General features: G+C 35.3%; 1 protein-coding gene across 2 annotated transcripts; it reads right to left on the bottom strand.

The window, feature by feature from the left end:
* Nucleotides 1-842: 842 nt before the first annotated feature.
* On the bottom strand, nucleotides 843-14,721 carry LOC107699411 (SH2 domain-containing adapter protein D-like). 2 transcript variants are annotated; one of them, XM_016500650.1, is made up of 6 exons: nucleotides 14,484-14,721; nucleotides 13,823-13,875; nucleotides 13,257-13,688; nucleotides 8,137-8,287; nucleotides 2,378-2,590; nucleotides 843-1,312 (listed from the first exon to the last, which is right to left on the bottom strand). In XM_016500650.1, the coding sequence occupies exons 3-6, from the start codon at nucleotides 13,593-13,595 to the stop codon at nucleotides 1,293-1,295; spliced, it is 723 nt and encodes a 240-aa protein (XP_016356136.1). In that variant the 5' UTR covers nucleotides 13,596-13,688; nucleotides 13,823-13,875; nucleotides 14,484-14,721; the 3' UTR covers nucleotides 843-1,292. The 2 variants fall into 2 exon arrangements, with proteins under 2 accessions (XP_016356136.1, XP_016356137.1); XM_016500651.1 differs by lacking the exons at nucleotides 13,257-13,688; nucleotides 13,823-13,875; nucleotides 14,484-14,721 and adding exons at nucleotides 12,015-12,446; nucleotides 12,581-12,654.
* Between the last annotated feature and the right edge of the window lie 813 nt (nucleotides 14,722-15,534).

Here is a 15,534-nt window from a genome sequence, read left to right as displayed (position 1 = left end):
GCATATTTACAACAAAATAATCTTTTTATGGCATATTAAAAGACTAATTACGTTCACTCCAAATACTAATTAGTTGTAATTTTACATTTTTTAAATTTGCCACTATCCTAGGTTTTGCCCATTTGTCAGTAAGAATTTTTTACTCATTTAAAACACAATAAAATTTTATATGCTCTCTTATTCTTTTATATATTTTAATATGTACACGTCAGAATAAGCATGTTGTTTGAATTTTTACATAGATATTGTGTTACACTGAATGCCAATGTAACATTATTTCAACCAAATTTTGACATTTTATTCTCCAAAAACTTATTTGAAACCTTAAAAGTAGACACTTTCCTTACATTTAATGTGCTTTCTATGGATATAAAAGTACTTTTGTAAATTTCTTTTGATGCTTAACGTCTTTGACCCATTTATTTTGTGTGTCATTATTTATATTTATTTCTCATTATTCAAAACAAATCATTAATAAATGGGTAAATACAAAAATAAAGAGTATAAGAAATAAAAATAAGTCAAAAACTTAAATTAAAATCTACACAAATGAAAAGATGGCACTCTGGAGACCAGTCACCTACAGAATGAATGAACGAATGAATGCAAGAATAATGAACTAAAATACATAAATGCATTCTTCATTCATTTACTTTTGAATATTTCTTACTTATTTTTATATTATTTTTATGTGTATGTATTTTTGTAATGTATTCATTCATTAAAAAAAAAAATGTAAAAAAAAAAATTACATTCATTATTAATAAATTGGTACAGTAAATATATTAATAAAAAAAAGATACAAGAAATAATTTTGAAAACCCTGAAATGTATGACCATTTCCTTTTGACTAGTCGGTCTTATCAGGGTCCATCAGACCAGGATCAGATGCAATTTTATAGGGGCACTCACATAATATGGAATCATGTAATATTAATTATTTTTCTTTATTTTTGTGCTACAAAAGCAGGTCGTCACATCAGCAGTTGCCACGGGCCCCTTGCGCTCACTTTCTGTCTCTCAGCTAAAAATACACAGTGCTTCTGCAGCAGTAAACCATTGCAGTTTCGATGTTGGATAGTGCTGTGCTCATGGCACTGCTGACCACTGGTTCTGCTGTACTGAAGCTCAGACATGCTGAGAAAGGCCTTAATTAATGGAAAAAAGTGTGTGTTTGTGTGTTGGAGGTGTGCGTGGTGAGCCAGGCGGGGGATGATTTATTCCAGTGTCACCTTGACCCCTGACGCAGAGATACAGCTCAATTAAACAGGATTGGCCCCACAGCACTGCTTTCATCTACTGCCCGTGAGTTCTGCAAAACACGCACACACAAGGGGCCACATTCACTGGATCCAATAACATCCATATGGAGCGCTTTTCACCTCCCTCTGCCACCAAAAACCAAAAATGTTAATGACCTAAACCAAAATGGAGTAGCATGAAGAATTGATTCCTACAGGCTGTATTGTTTCTTCTGTGGTTCCTAATTGCTGTTCTAGGCTTCTGTTTCCAAAAACACTTTAAATCATTATCCAGAGATCTATAAAACTGGCCTCAAATCAGTGGTAGATCATGAAACAGAATCAACATGAAACCGAATTCGCAATCCTTTTACTTCCATAACGTGGAGCGTTTGCAAGTGAAATACGGTATTCAACGATTTAATCAGATTGATTTTCCTTTGCTCCTTTTTCTGCCATAGGCAACAGTGAAAAATACTTCCCCACTAAATCCTTCAATTAAATCTTGCAGTTAGATTGGATGAATCCATTGGGTGGTGCTGTGGAGACGTAACATCCATATATTTAGTAATTTCTAGTAATATCTTAATTTTTTTCATTAAATTTACTTTTAAGTAACTTTTAGGCTTTTTAAAAAATATATATTTTATTTATAATTTAATTTGTATTAAAATGTAAAAATGTTATTTAAAAACAAAAAAAATGAAAGAATGAACAAATGAATTAATATATGCCTTCATTATTAATGTTCTTTTGAATAGTTCTTATTACTTTAATTATTTTACATTAATTCTTTCATTTTTATTTGTGAATTAATTAAAAAATGTAAGCAATATAAAAAATAATACAATTAATAATTAATAGGCACTGAAGATATGCTGCTCACAATTAATTCCTTTTTTTACATTTTTAAATAAATATATAATTATGCATATTTTGTTTAAAAATGTAATTTAAAAGAAAATCAGTAAGGTAAATTAATAAAAAAAACACAATAAGTAATAAACATTTCAATTAGAAATTTAATGTTAACTTTTGATGAAAAACTTAATGAAGCCTGAAGAATAGACAACTTGCGTTTTTTTCACAATTTTGACACATAAAACCAAGCAAGTTAAAGTGGCTAGTCTGTTTACCTGCAAAAGCCTTGGAGATGTGTTCCTTCTTCCACTCCCAAGGTTGGTCGTATTCATCTGCGGGCCTCTCGTCGTCCTGCGGCAGCCTGCTCTCCCTCCCCTCCTCGGGCAGATCCGGCTGCCCTGGGACGCGCTCCTCATATGGGGTGTCATAGAGCTGGACCTCCCCTCTCCCCCAACCTCCTGCTCCACCACCAGCTCTCCTCTGCAGCTCTGCAACACCAAATAAACCAGTTATAAACTTTGTTCAACCCTAATTGTTCTCCGTTCTCCAAATTTCCATTTAAGAAAAGCTGGTACTGACCCCTTAAAGGAATAGTTTACCCGAACTTTTCTCTGTAGATGAGTTTGTTTCTTCATCAGAACAGATTTGGAGAAATGTATCATTACATCACTTGTTCACCAATGCATCCTCTGCAGTGAATGGGTGCCGTCAGAATGAGAATCTAAACAGCTGATAAAAACATGATAATCCACAAGTAATCCACACCACTCCAGTCCATCAATTAATGTCTTGTGAAGCAAAAAGCTGCGTGTTTGTAACAAATAAATCCATCACCTTGCTTGATCTGTGCATATTTCTCTCCTATTCAGACAAGATAACTTGTACACTGGAGAAAGCTATAATATGGATAAATGACTCATATTTTAGCTGAAAGCAACAGTTTGAAGTTAAAAACATCTTGATGGATCTGTTTATTACAAACACGCAGCTTTTCACTTCACAAGACATTAATTGATGGACTGGGGTGGTGTGGATTACTTGTGGATTATTGTGATGTTTTTCTAACAACACCCATTCACTGCAGAGGATTCATTGGTGAACAAGTGATGTAATGATAAATTTCTCCAAATCTGTTCTGATGAAGAAACAAACTTGTACATCTACATCTCGGATGGCCTGAGAGTGAGTACATTTTCAGCAAATTATCAATTTCTGGCAGTTCGTGATCAGAATAAGTTGCAAAGTTCCAGATTTGTGTTGATAGTCCAACGTCTGGCTTTGTAAGATTATTGCCATAACATTGGGTTTGAAAGCTGATTCAGGCATCTTCTAGAAGTTTTACTGTGGCATGTGTTCATTAAAACGGTGCGAGACAAGCCGCGCTGTTAAATCAAAACACAACAATAAATCGATATGTTCCCTGGGCTCCACAGCTGGGCTCCCTTGCCTGGGCCACATTAATTATGAAAATGTCTGGTGAAGAGTGGCGGGGTATGAATCTAAAGGAGAGACAAATTGTGTTTGCACAGCTTGCCGATTTCATACGGGAGGGCTTAACAAAAAGAGAAAGAGATGCATGTGTGCGCATAGATCGAGTCAAACTCAAGGACTGGGGTCTCTCATCTCTCCTGATGGGCATTTTCATTTCCATTATCATATCTCTCAAACAACAAGCGTTAAACAACAGGATGTCTGAATGACCTTCAAGTGCTTTTCAGCAAAAATAATAGTTGGTTAAAAGCCTATATGAAAAGAACTGCAACTACAAAATGTTTTGAGGAATATTATGCTTTCATTTTAGCTCAAGTTAGCTTGCTAAACTGTTGTCTTGAATCAGTAGATGAATGTGAACTAGCAAGACACCAGTATTACAATTCTGGCCTACAGAAACCGATAACCATTTAACCGATAACTGGTACTAAAATTCTAGAATATTTTGTTTAAATAAATTTAAAATAAAACACTAATAACTAAAATCAATCGTTTTAAATACTACAAGTGAATTAGGGCATCAGGGTTATTATCGTTAACTAAAACTAAATTAATTTTAAAAACAATTTCTGTAATAAAAAAAAAAACCTAAATGAAAATGAGAAATTTTGCCTTGGTAACTAGTTGAAATAAAATAAGTACTAGAATAACTAAAACTTAAAAACTACATAGACAAAAAAAACGAATAAAATAAAAACAACAAAATTACTAAAACTTTTAAGTTCAAATAATTAAATTAAAATTAAAACAAAAAAAATCTAATTCAAAATTTAAAAAGTATATAATGATAAAAAAAAAATAACATTGTTCGGCTTCACAGCATTATGAACAGCATGAAAAACGGATATTCATTTTGAGATTGGCTAAAGTTTACATTTAACTTGTTATTAATTTTTTTTTTTTTAGATATTAACTGTTAGAATATTAAGTGTTAGAAAATAGCAAAGGAAATCTAAACATTAAACTGAGAGGTTCATGTTATTTTAGTATTATTTACATTAACTTATTTTTAACTTCAGTTAGGGGAACAAGGGAACATTTCTATTGTTCATTTAAGCCATTTAATTTAAGTTTTGAATAAGTTTATTGAATAAGTTAATTGAATATTTACATTTTATTTTATTTCGAAAAATGTAAAAGCTTTACTTAACTATAACAACACTGGCATGCACAATTAAATATCTACTATTATTCAAAACAATAAATTAAATTTTTAATATCGGCTAATAACCTATATGGTACCGATATATTGTGCAAACACCGTATTTAATAGACACTATACTTAATAAAGGACACAAATGTTGTTGATTCAAAGTTGTATAGAACTCTGAACATTCTCTTAAAGGGGTGTGGGATTACAAATTTAAGAATCTGTTTTAAATATGCTGATCCTATGACACCAGATGACTGAAGATAAGTCTTCATGGTTCGGAAACCTGTTAGGTAAACCCTGGCTGTGGATCAAGGAAATAGCAATTCTGCTGTTGTTTTTCCTACTGGTGTACTATCTATGCGTCCACAGTATCAAGTGTTTCATTCAACAAATGACCCACGCCCATCACGAGGAAATGACAGTTCCAACCAGAAAAGATTATTACCCGTAAGAACTTCACGGACCCTAGCTGCATGTTTGTTTCTATGTCAAACATGCCGTTCGTCACTATAGTCAAACAACACAGAGCAAGTGATATGTGCCTGTAACGATCACAGGTTACAAGCACAATGCACTGGGTCAGCTGGCCAATCAGAGCAGACTGCGCTTGTCGGAAGGAGGGACTTTGTAGAAAACGAAGCGTTTGACAGAGGCGGGGCATAGAGGACCTACAATAATGTACAGTATTTGAAAAATACTGTGTTTTTTGAACATTAAAGCATGTCAACATATTCTGTTACACCAGATACACCAAATAATGATCTTTAAAAAAGCATCATATGACCCCTTTAATCTTTTCAGCCCTAAATGTTAAATTACAAAGACATACATGAATTAATCCCTCGAGTTTCATCCGGCGAACGGCCCAGACATTAAAAATTATGAGAAGTGTGAAACCAAACAGACCAGACATGGGACGGACCGCCTGGAAAGGAACACTGGCATGTACATGTGTTTCAGTGAGAAAGAAAGAAAGCAAGCAGGACAGAGAAGAAACCAGGCAGGCGTACCATAACAAGAGAAAGACAAACTTTAACCTTCACACATCCTGCTTCTATTGGGCTCCTTAGCCGTCTCCATAGCGACAAAGAGGAGGCCCTGAGGGACAGACCCTGAGGTGGACGGAGAGAGAGAACTATGGGAGCGTGTGTTGATGTTAAGCGTTTGTGACGTGCGAGAGAGGGGCTGCTAGATTCCCCCGTACCTGAGAATTGATGGAGAATGAGAGAAGAGATTAACCTGTAGAGATGGATTGAAAATTAAATGAGGCTGCCTTGAAGGCAAGACCGATCTGAGGAGAAATTAAGGTGGATGCTGGGGTCCTACGGAGAGAAAATACAATACAATTCCCTTAAAATATCTAAGGAACATCACATTTCAGCTCTGTTCCAAAACCTAGCAAAGTTTGTCTACTGTCTATATAGACAGCTACCTTCTAAGTGTCCGTTCACATAGAACATGTTTTTTATATTCCACTGCGCTGCTTTCTCATTGTTTTCTATGTAAACATGCACTAGACGAACATGTTTGACCATTTCACTCACAACTTTTACAGCATCTTGCACATGACACATCCTAATAATGTGACACTCAAGGTAAAAATAGTTAAACTTTTTAAAAAACGTCTTGTTTTGTGTAAATGGCCCTTAAGTTAACATATTAACTCAAATGGAACATCACAAGCAATTGATTTGCAGTAGCTAAATAGCACTTCTCACATGAATTAGATGGGAGCCATGTTAGCACATTGCTAAGCTAATGTTAGTCATGATACTCTAAGAATTAAAGAAAATACAACTCCAAACAAATCAGGTACAACAGTCAAGTTTTAATTATGTTGAACTATTAAACTAATACTTTGAATGCGAATGAAATTGTGTCCAGAAGAGTTAGCATTAGCAGTTTTGAGCCACTGGTTGACTGAGGAAATTTTGTAATTGTTTTCGTGAGTAAAATAAGGTTGTGTTTTGTTCTACAACATAAATTAGTCATTGACATCATACCTCCAACATAAATTTGGAAGAAGTTGTGTGCTTTAAAAAGCAACTTGCTAACAAATCGTTAAATGAGGACTACCTACGATAAAGATATGAGTTTACATATTTAAATCAGGCAACCATGTTAACAACTTGCATTTTAAAATAAAAAATTTTAAATTGACATTTTGCAATGCCGGTTAAAAGCCTATTTGAAATTAACCACAACTACAAAATTCTACACCGACATATTCCTCAAAAAAAAAAATTAAAACCATCATATTATGCTTCCATTTTAGCTAATGTTAGCTTGCTAAACTGTTGTCTTGATTCAGCAGAATGTAAACTAGGAAGGCACGGTATTAATATTCTGACCGATACTGATAAACAGAGTTATTTAACAATACATGACAATATTAAAAATCTATACTATTTTGTATAGTATCTGGGAGTATATCCGGGTATAGTATCCGGGTGTGTGTGTGTGTGTGTGTGTGTGTTCACTACTCAATGCTGTGTGTGTGCACTTGGATGGAATAAATGCAGAGCACAAGAAATTAGTATGGGACTGTTGAGACACCATACTTGGCCATGCGTCACGTCACGTCAATTAAAACACTAAAAACTTGGATATTGGATATTTGGATATTTATTTTGAAATTTGCTAAAGATTACTGTTAACAGTGCTATTCAATTATTAGTGATTTTAAAGTTTGACTTTAAGTGAGCGTTAGATGACAGTAATGGAAATTTAATATGTAAAAATAGAGGAAATCAGCATCACAATTAAAATTAACATTTGAGGTATATATTGTATGTCATTTATGTTGTAGAATAAAACAAAATGTTAAAGTCTACTCAGCTTATGCTAACTACAGACCCCATTTTCTCATAAAATCAAAAAGCACTATTCTAAAAACCCACAGGAAATTCCTGAGGGAACCCATAGTGAATTAGCCTTCCTGGCCAACAAACTGACATCATGACTAAACAACTTTGTTATGATCGTCATTTCTTTGGACTCTGCCGGTATCACCAATGCATTGTGGGCTTAGAAAGCAGTAAAATGTTGGTGGCTACTTTTTGGAATGTTCTGTGTGTACCGATGAAGTATTAAAATGCTATCTACATCTTGAAGCAGATAAAATCTCTCAAATCAGTAAGTGGCAAAAGTCAATGGGAATAAAACAATGGAACAAATTGCATGAACACAGAACTGTAATCTGTGAGACTCCAGCAGAGAATCAGCAGTGAGTCACTGTCTGACAGCACTGGATGACTGGGGACTTGCTGAGAAAGACACACTCATAATAACACTCATACTTCATTCTCTCCATACGACTCAAAGGGCAAACCAGACTCCCCTGGGCCATGGGAACACACACCAAAAGAAATAGGACGAAATCTGACTAACCAGTTATCACTTTCTGGGCCTCGTAGGGCTCCATATAGCCGTTGTTTTCAGGAGTGATTTGGCTTTGGGTGGTTTCGGGACGGGGGTCCAAATGAGCATCGAATGGGTCGGAGTAGTCGGTATCTCCCATAACTGGAGCTGAAGGGACCACCTGAAACAAGAACAAAGTCATGTGATGATCTTCACCCAGGAGAAGGAACATACGATATCCCTTTTATTCAGTGCAACAAATTGAAGATTATCTCAGTTTGCTGAGGGATGAATGAAGGGAAATCATTTTTTTAATTCTGAGGCAAAAAAACACTTCATTTTCAGTCAAACAGACAGCATCTCTCTTCTTTTTTTACACTGCTCTTTTAGCACCAACAATAGTCATAATTTGGTGTTGTATGGACATTTTTTTTACTAAAAAAAAAAAAAAAATTCTAACCAGGTGTGCGATAAAGTGACAAGCAGCATTTAAATCAGTTTTTTTCCTAACTGACTGCAATAAGCAGCAAAATGAAAGTTGCTAACTACTGACTAATTGTTCTTATGTAAATATATTTGGTCATGTGCTCATGGTTGTGACATCATGATTTCTGAATTACATGTCTTTGCTATTTACCTTCTTCTAGGGCTGTACTTTTAATCTAAACAAATCCAAAAATCGCAATTTGGCTGTGCAATTATCGCATCGCGAAGGCTTTGTAAAATTTGTGATTCAGTTAAATAAATATTAGAGCTGCCATAATTGATTAATTGCAATTAATCGCATCTAAAAGTTTCTTTACATAATATGTGTGTGTAGTGTGTATATATATATATATATATATATATATATATATATATATATATATACATATACACACACACACGTACATATTTATTATATATATAAACACACATGTATGTCTGTGTGTATTTATATATGCATATAAATATACACAGTACACACACATATATTGTGTAAACAAACTTTTATTTTGGATGCGATTAATCTTGATTAATCGTTTGACAGCACTAGTTGCTTTGGACCATGTCTAAGGAAATTTAATTATGCATGTTTATTTCTTATATTTCTATGTTTAGATTGTTAGATAGTTGCCTTTACCATCATCTTTAAAAGCAAATCTTGCAAATCTCAAAATGAATATTTATTTTTAATATTTATTCAGTTATTGGCTACAGCTTGAAAATTATTATCGACTTATTGCATCAGCCAAAAATTTACTGAATTCTTCCCTAGTTTAATAGAAAATAGGTTTGTTATTTACTGAAAAGTTATATTTTAGCTGGTGTCAATGATCTTATGTTGCATTTTGTCAGACTCAGCCCATTGCTTTACTGAAGTATATTATATTGTTCTTTTACAGCTGCAGACTGAGGAAGATCCTGAAACACACCAGCAAACCCTAAAACAGACAACAGTTTACAGATGTTTTTCAGTGGCAGCAGAACTATGACTAAACTTTTGGGTGAAACTTGTTTACTTTTTTCATACTTTTATTACTTGTGGAAAAACCTGAAACAATTTTAAATAAGTATAAAGAATGGCATTGGTTTTGTACATTTAATTTTTGTTTAACGTTATTAATAAAAATGTTGTTCAATTAGCATGTTTTTGTGTCTTGCTTTGGTACCGAAATTGGTACCGAGAACCGTGGATTTTCACTGGTATTGGTACCGAATACTGAAATTTTGGTACCGGGACAACACTAGATGCGATTAATCGATTTGACAGCCCTAATAAATATATGAGCTGCATGTTTCAGAGTGAACCTTGGCACAGTCTTCTTTTGATGGTTTAACATTTAAAAAAATAATATGAAGAAATCAAGCTCATAAATATTAGTATTGTAATTTTACAGTTTTACTGTAAAATAAAATTATTTTATTAATTTTCTTAATCATTTCTATATTTTATACATATTACAATAGCGATTTTTAAAATTTCTTTAATATTTGTAGTAATAATAAACAATATTAACACAAAAAATATTTTTATTATATTCCTTTAATACTCTTTTTAATACCCCAAATCGTGCAGTCCTTGTGTCTTCACATACTTTCAAATCACGTACATATAGCAACACCAGCTCATTCAGCGCGAGACACCGAAAACCAGCTGACTCGCAAAGATGTGCTACCTTCTCCCTTGAAGCAGAAGGCGGCAGTGGGGAAGTGCTGATGAGCGTGTTAGGAGGTGTGTTTGTCTCCCATACCAGGCCCGGGAGGAAGCCCTCAATCAGCTGGCACTGGGACAATTACAAAGACGGCCATATGGTCTCTCAAACAAGGCCTTTAGCCAACGGCTCCATGCGGCACCATTCAGCCTGCAAACCATGGTGCGCAACAATCACCCGATTTCCCACCAGGCAAATCGCCCAATTGTCTGGTTGATCTTTAACAAGAATAGAAGGACAATAAATCTGAAATGTTCATTAGGAACGCTATAAAAACTTAACTAGGTTTACGGTGGAAATTAATGAAGGTTAACAGGGAATGATGTGTAACGGTGCTCGCAAGACAATGCACTTAAAGGGTTGCCATTAAATTGGGATTTAAATCGATGGCGTGGCATTGGCATGGCTGTTCTTCAAGCCCAACCAATCAGCTCGCTCATCACTGGTACTGATTACGATCAATGAGACTCCACTGAAGGCTGCTATCTGTCCGTGACCATGTGTGTGAGTGCGGATTCCTCCGCTGTCTGCCAGCATTGAGTCTCTACTCGATGTCTGATCACAGGACGAACCTTTCTGGCTCTTGTGAGTATTCTCTATGGGACCACCCCAACCCCACCAGCCTAACTAAACTCCATGTATTATTCAAGAGATTTAGCTGTGGTGGATCAAGAGGTTTTGACACCTACAGTGCTCCGAGACACGAAATCTAATGCAGGGTTAACAGAGGGTTTACATGAAAGATTGTTTCACACTGCAAATCACTTATTTGACTGTTTGTTTTATGTATTTCATCACCTGATGGCTTCAGGTATCACCAAAACTCATCAGATCTATGACTACTCAACATTTTAAAAAACACTAAGAGGTGTATATTAAGTTTATTTTTATTTTTTTCACATATAGACAAAAAATTAATTTTCAAGTTGTAAATAAAAGAGATTACTGGAGTACGTTTTACAAGAAAAAAATTATATGTATTTTTTTTTTCTTCCTTGTAAAAGAATCTCCCATTGGTTGGTCAAACACACTTTGTTGGGAAGGTTACTTTGGAAATGTAACAAGCTACAGATTACAATTTAAAATGTAATAAGTATTGTAACTATTTCAATTACTTTGTGTTGGGAAGGTTACTTTGGAAATGTAATAGGTTACAGATTACAAGTTACCCTACTTAAAATGTAATAAATAGTGTAACTTTTCAATTACTTTATTAAAGTAATGTAACTGATTACATTTTATTACTTTTCTAAATTTCCAACTGTTAATAATTTTCAAACCCTTAAGCCAGGCAGGGTTATCCTTACAGTTGAACTCAACACTGATTACTGTCAGACTTACTAAATCATTCATTTAATAATTTAATTTTAAAGCACAGCCACCACAAAATCAGACTTTAGCACCTCTTTTTACTTTGAGATCGTTCCGAGTTATAATACAGATCTAAAATCATAACAAGAAATAGTTTAATAGCTATGATACTGTTTTTGAAATCAAATCTTTGCATAGCTATGACAGGAAACACTGGCATCTAACAATGACTTGGAAAAAAACAGTTACTGAAACTCCTGAAACATTGGTGTCTCATATTTTAGAGCAGTCAATGCACTTTGGAAAAGATATCAATTTAATATGTATGTGTGTGAAAATATTATTTTATCTTTTGCATAAACATAGGCTTTCTACTAAAGTACTGTCATTTAAATAACTCACCGGATCTGTTGGTTCCTCTAAAGACACAGAGCTTAGAAGAATCTTGCTCCGTCCCAGGTCTTGCGAGTCCACCTTTATAAGGCGATGTTTTGGCGAAACAACCTTGATATCCAGACTTGAGGATTTCAGAGGAGAGCCGAAACCCATGTGGGACGTTTCAGTCGACCCACTGTCATTTCTAGCCCTGTTCTGAAAGTCTTCATATGGGTCTTCAAAGTCAAGGTTCTTCTGTGCACGATACGCCTTCAATATCTCACTCTCGCTGTAGTCTGGTTTTGGCGGTTGCGGGGGAACTCGTTTGCTCCCGAAACTTAAATAGTCCTTTAACCACTTTGCCATTCTATTCTGTTTGTGAATATCCAACAGTGAAGGACACAAAGACTCCAATGGTCCTCAAAGTGTCCAACGGTGACCTATAATGAGGTCAGGGATCTAGAATATGTATGAGATTAGATGTTTATCCACAAGCTAAGCAGAATACCTTGGAAACAATGCACTGAATTCATGTTTCAGTTCAAAGGCACGAATGTGGTCCTCAAACAAGGTCGATCCCTGGATATACCGACCTGGATTTTGAGGTGGTCCATGGACGGCAATGATCTTGATGTTCTCAACACCTCTGCAACAGCAGAGATTAACATTCAGGTATAAAATAAATGCATGTGACGGAAAGAAAAATAATTTATTCAGCTAATAATATACACATTGTTAAATCTGAGAAGTATTTTTCAAATATACAGAACAGTCTTCTGATCAATATGATGTCCTACCACAGACCTGTCAGAAAATGATTAGAGATCAACTGCTGGATAGATAGATAGATAGATAGATAGATGAGCTTTTTACTTTGGTAGATAGTGAAACTGCTTGGAAGACGAGCAGCTAATAATTTAATTTTAAAGCACAGCCACCACAAAATCAGACTTTAGCACCTCTTTTTACTTTGAGATCGTTCCGAGTTATAATACAGATCTAAAATCATAACAAGAAATAGTTTAATAGCTATGATACTGTTTTTGAAATCAAATCTTTGCATAGCTATGACAGGAAACACTGGCATCTAACAATGACTTGGAAAAAAACAGTTACTGAAACTCCTGAAACATTGGTGTCTCATATTTTAGAGCAGTCAATGCACTTTGGAAAAGATATCAATTTAATATGTATGTGTGTGAAAATATTATTTTATCTTTTGCATAAACATAGGCTTTCTACTAAAGTACTGTCATTTAAATAACTCACCGGATCTGTTGGTTCCTCTAAAGACACAGAGCTTAGAAGAATCTTGCTCCGTCCCAGGTCTTGCGAGTCCACCTTTATAAGGCGATGTTTTGGCGAAACAACCTTGATATCCAGACTTGAGGATTTCAGAGGAGAGCCGAAACCCATGTGGGACGTTTCAGTCGACCCATTGTCATTTCTAGCCCTGTTCTGAAAGTCTTCATATGGGTCTTCAAAGTCAAGGTTCTTCTGTGCACGATACGCCTTCAATATCTCACTCTCGCTGTAGTCTGGTTTTGGCGGTTGCGGGGGAACTCGTTTGCTCCCGAAACTTAAATAGTCCTTTAACCACTTTGCCATTCTATTCTGTTTGTGAATATCCAACAGTGAAGGACACAAAGACTCCAATGGTCCTCAAAGTGTCCAACGGTGACCTATAATGAGGTCAGGGATCTAGAATATGTATGAGATTAGATGTTTATCCACAAGCTAAGCAGAATACCTTGGAAACAATGCACTGAATTCATGTTTCAGTTCAAAGGCACGAATGTGGTCCTCAAACAAGGTCGATCCCTGGATATACCGACCTGGATTTTGAGGTGGTCCATGGACGGCAATGATCTTGATGTTCTCAACACCTCTGCAACAGCAGAGATTAACATTCAGGTATAAAATAAATGCATGTGACGGAAAGAAAAATAATTTATTCAGCTAATAATATACACATTGTTAAATCTGAGAAGTATTTTTCAAATATACAGAACAGTCTTCTGATCAATATGATGTCCTACCACAGACCTGTCAGAAAATGATTAGAGATCAACTGCTGGATAGATAGATAGATAGATAGATAGATGAGCTTTTTACTTTGGTAGATAGTGAAACTGCTTGGAAGACGAGCAGCTGCAACAAGCTGTTTAAGAACAAAAGCAAACAAACTAGAGGATTCGCACGTGCTTCTGATACGCACAAAAACCATTTCAATTCGACTATAAGAAGAAATTATTTCACAAAACCTGAACATTAACATTAAATTTCGATTAAGAACAACTGAGAACGAGCAACTCTATGAGATAACAGCTGAGAACTTCTCTTGTAAACTAAACGTGAACGTGCGTGAACAGTCGCACTTTCAGTCAACGTTAAACATTTCACAGCTGACATGATGAACACTTCATCTAAAATGCCACTGTAGATGATTTGAGATGAGATGAAAAGCTGATGATGAGACCAAGTTGTGATACTCACGTTTTTGAATTCAGCATTAAATGATCGTGGAACTCCAGACGCGGTACGAATGTTACGGTGTCGCACGAGGACAACAGCACACGCGCCGATAATCTGATGAAGAACGCGCTCACCCTCACCGCTGGAGAACAGACGAGAAGAACATGAAGCTCGTCTGAACGCGTCTGGTCGTAAGTGAGCGAGAGGGAGAGAGACAGACTGAGCGAGAGAGCTGTAGCGTTTAAAGGGGAGGTCCTTACATCCAGCGGTGCTCTATTTTCGCTTTAGCCGATCATTATTAGAAGCTGTATGGCACAGATTTGAAAACATGTATGCTTATTGTAGGTGTATTATGTTGGCATAGTTTAAGATTGATTACTGTTAACAGCATTAAATAAATAAACAAATAAAAATATACATGTTTCCACTCCAGTGAATATTTCTCAGATTTGGTTAATTTTTGAAACTCGGTTTGTTTGGTCTTTACTACAGAAAAACACACGCACACACACACACACACAGATGGTCACACTAATGGGGTAAGTTGTCAAAGTGGCAATTAAACAGACTCTTATAGCAATTTAATGACATTTTATGAAAATAAACTAAATTAACTGGACTTCTTACTCAAAACCTTTTTACTGAGATATAGTCTTTATGACAACTCTGTGTGACAACTAGCCTCTGCCTGCCATAATGCTGCAAGCCTGCAACTATTGTCATAATCTATTAATTTATTTGTTTGATTATGTAACTAGAAAACTAAAAAGAAAAATTGAAATAAACAGAACTTTAAGAATGTTTTTAGTCCACATTTTGTCTCTTCAAACACTATAATCCACAAATGTAAATGTACACAATAAAATGATTACATTTGATCCCAATCAGTGAGGATGGATAGAACGATGGACGGACAGACAGACAGACAGACAGATAGAGATAGATAGATAGATAGATAGATAGATAGATAGATAGAGAGATAGATAGATGGATGGACAGATGGACAGACAGATAGATAAAGACAGGCAGATAGACTGACAGACGGACAGATGGACAGACATATAGACAGACA

Source organism: Sinocyclocheilus anshuiensis, unplaced genomic scaffold, assembly GCF_001515605.1.
Source record: "Sinocyclocheilus anshuiensis isolate Anshui unplaced genomic scaffold, SAMN03320099.WGS_v1.1 scaffold766, whole genome shotgun sequence".
In the NCBI taxonomy this organism is placed as follows: Eukaryota; Metazoa; Chordata; class Actinopteri; order Cypriniformes; family Cyprinidae; genus Sinocyclocheilus; species Sinocyclocheilus anshuiensis.
Note: the sequence above shows the minus strand (reverse complement) of the source record. Positions and strands in the feature narration are given on the sequence as shown.

What these genes read in the sequence shown, in the direction of transcription:
- LOC107699411 (XM_016500650.1), bottom strand. Translation starts at nt 13,595, where the DNA reads ATGGCAAAGTGGTTAAAGGACTATTTAAGTTTCGGGAGCAAACGAGTT. An exon ending in GGCCCAGAAAGTGATAACTG is followed by an intron (nt 2,591 to 8,136) that starts GTTAGTCAGATT and finishes TTGGTGTTGCAG; the next exon opens with AGCTGCAGAGGAGAGCTGGT. An exon ending in CATCTCCAAGGCTTTTGCAG is followed by an intron (nt 1,313 to 2,377) that starts GTAAACAGACTA and finishes CGTGTTTTGCAG; the next exon opens with AACTCACGGGCAGTAGATGA.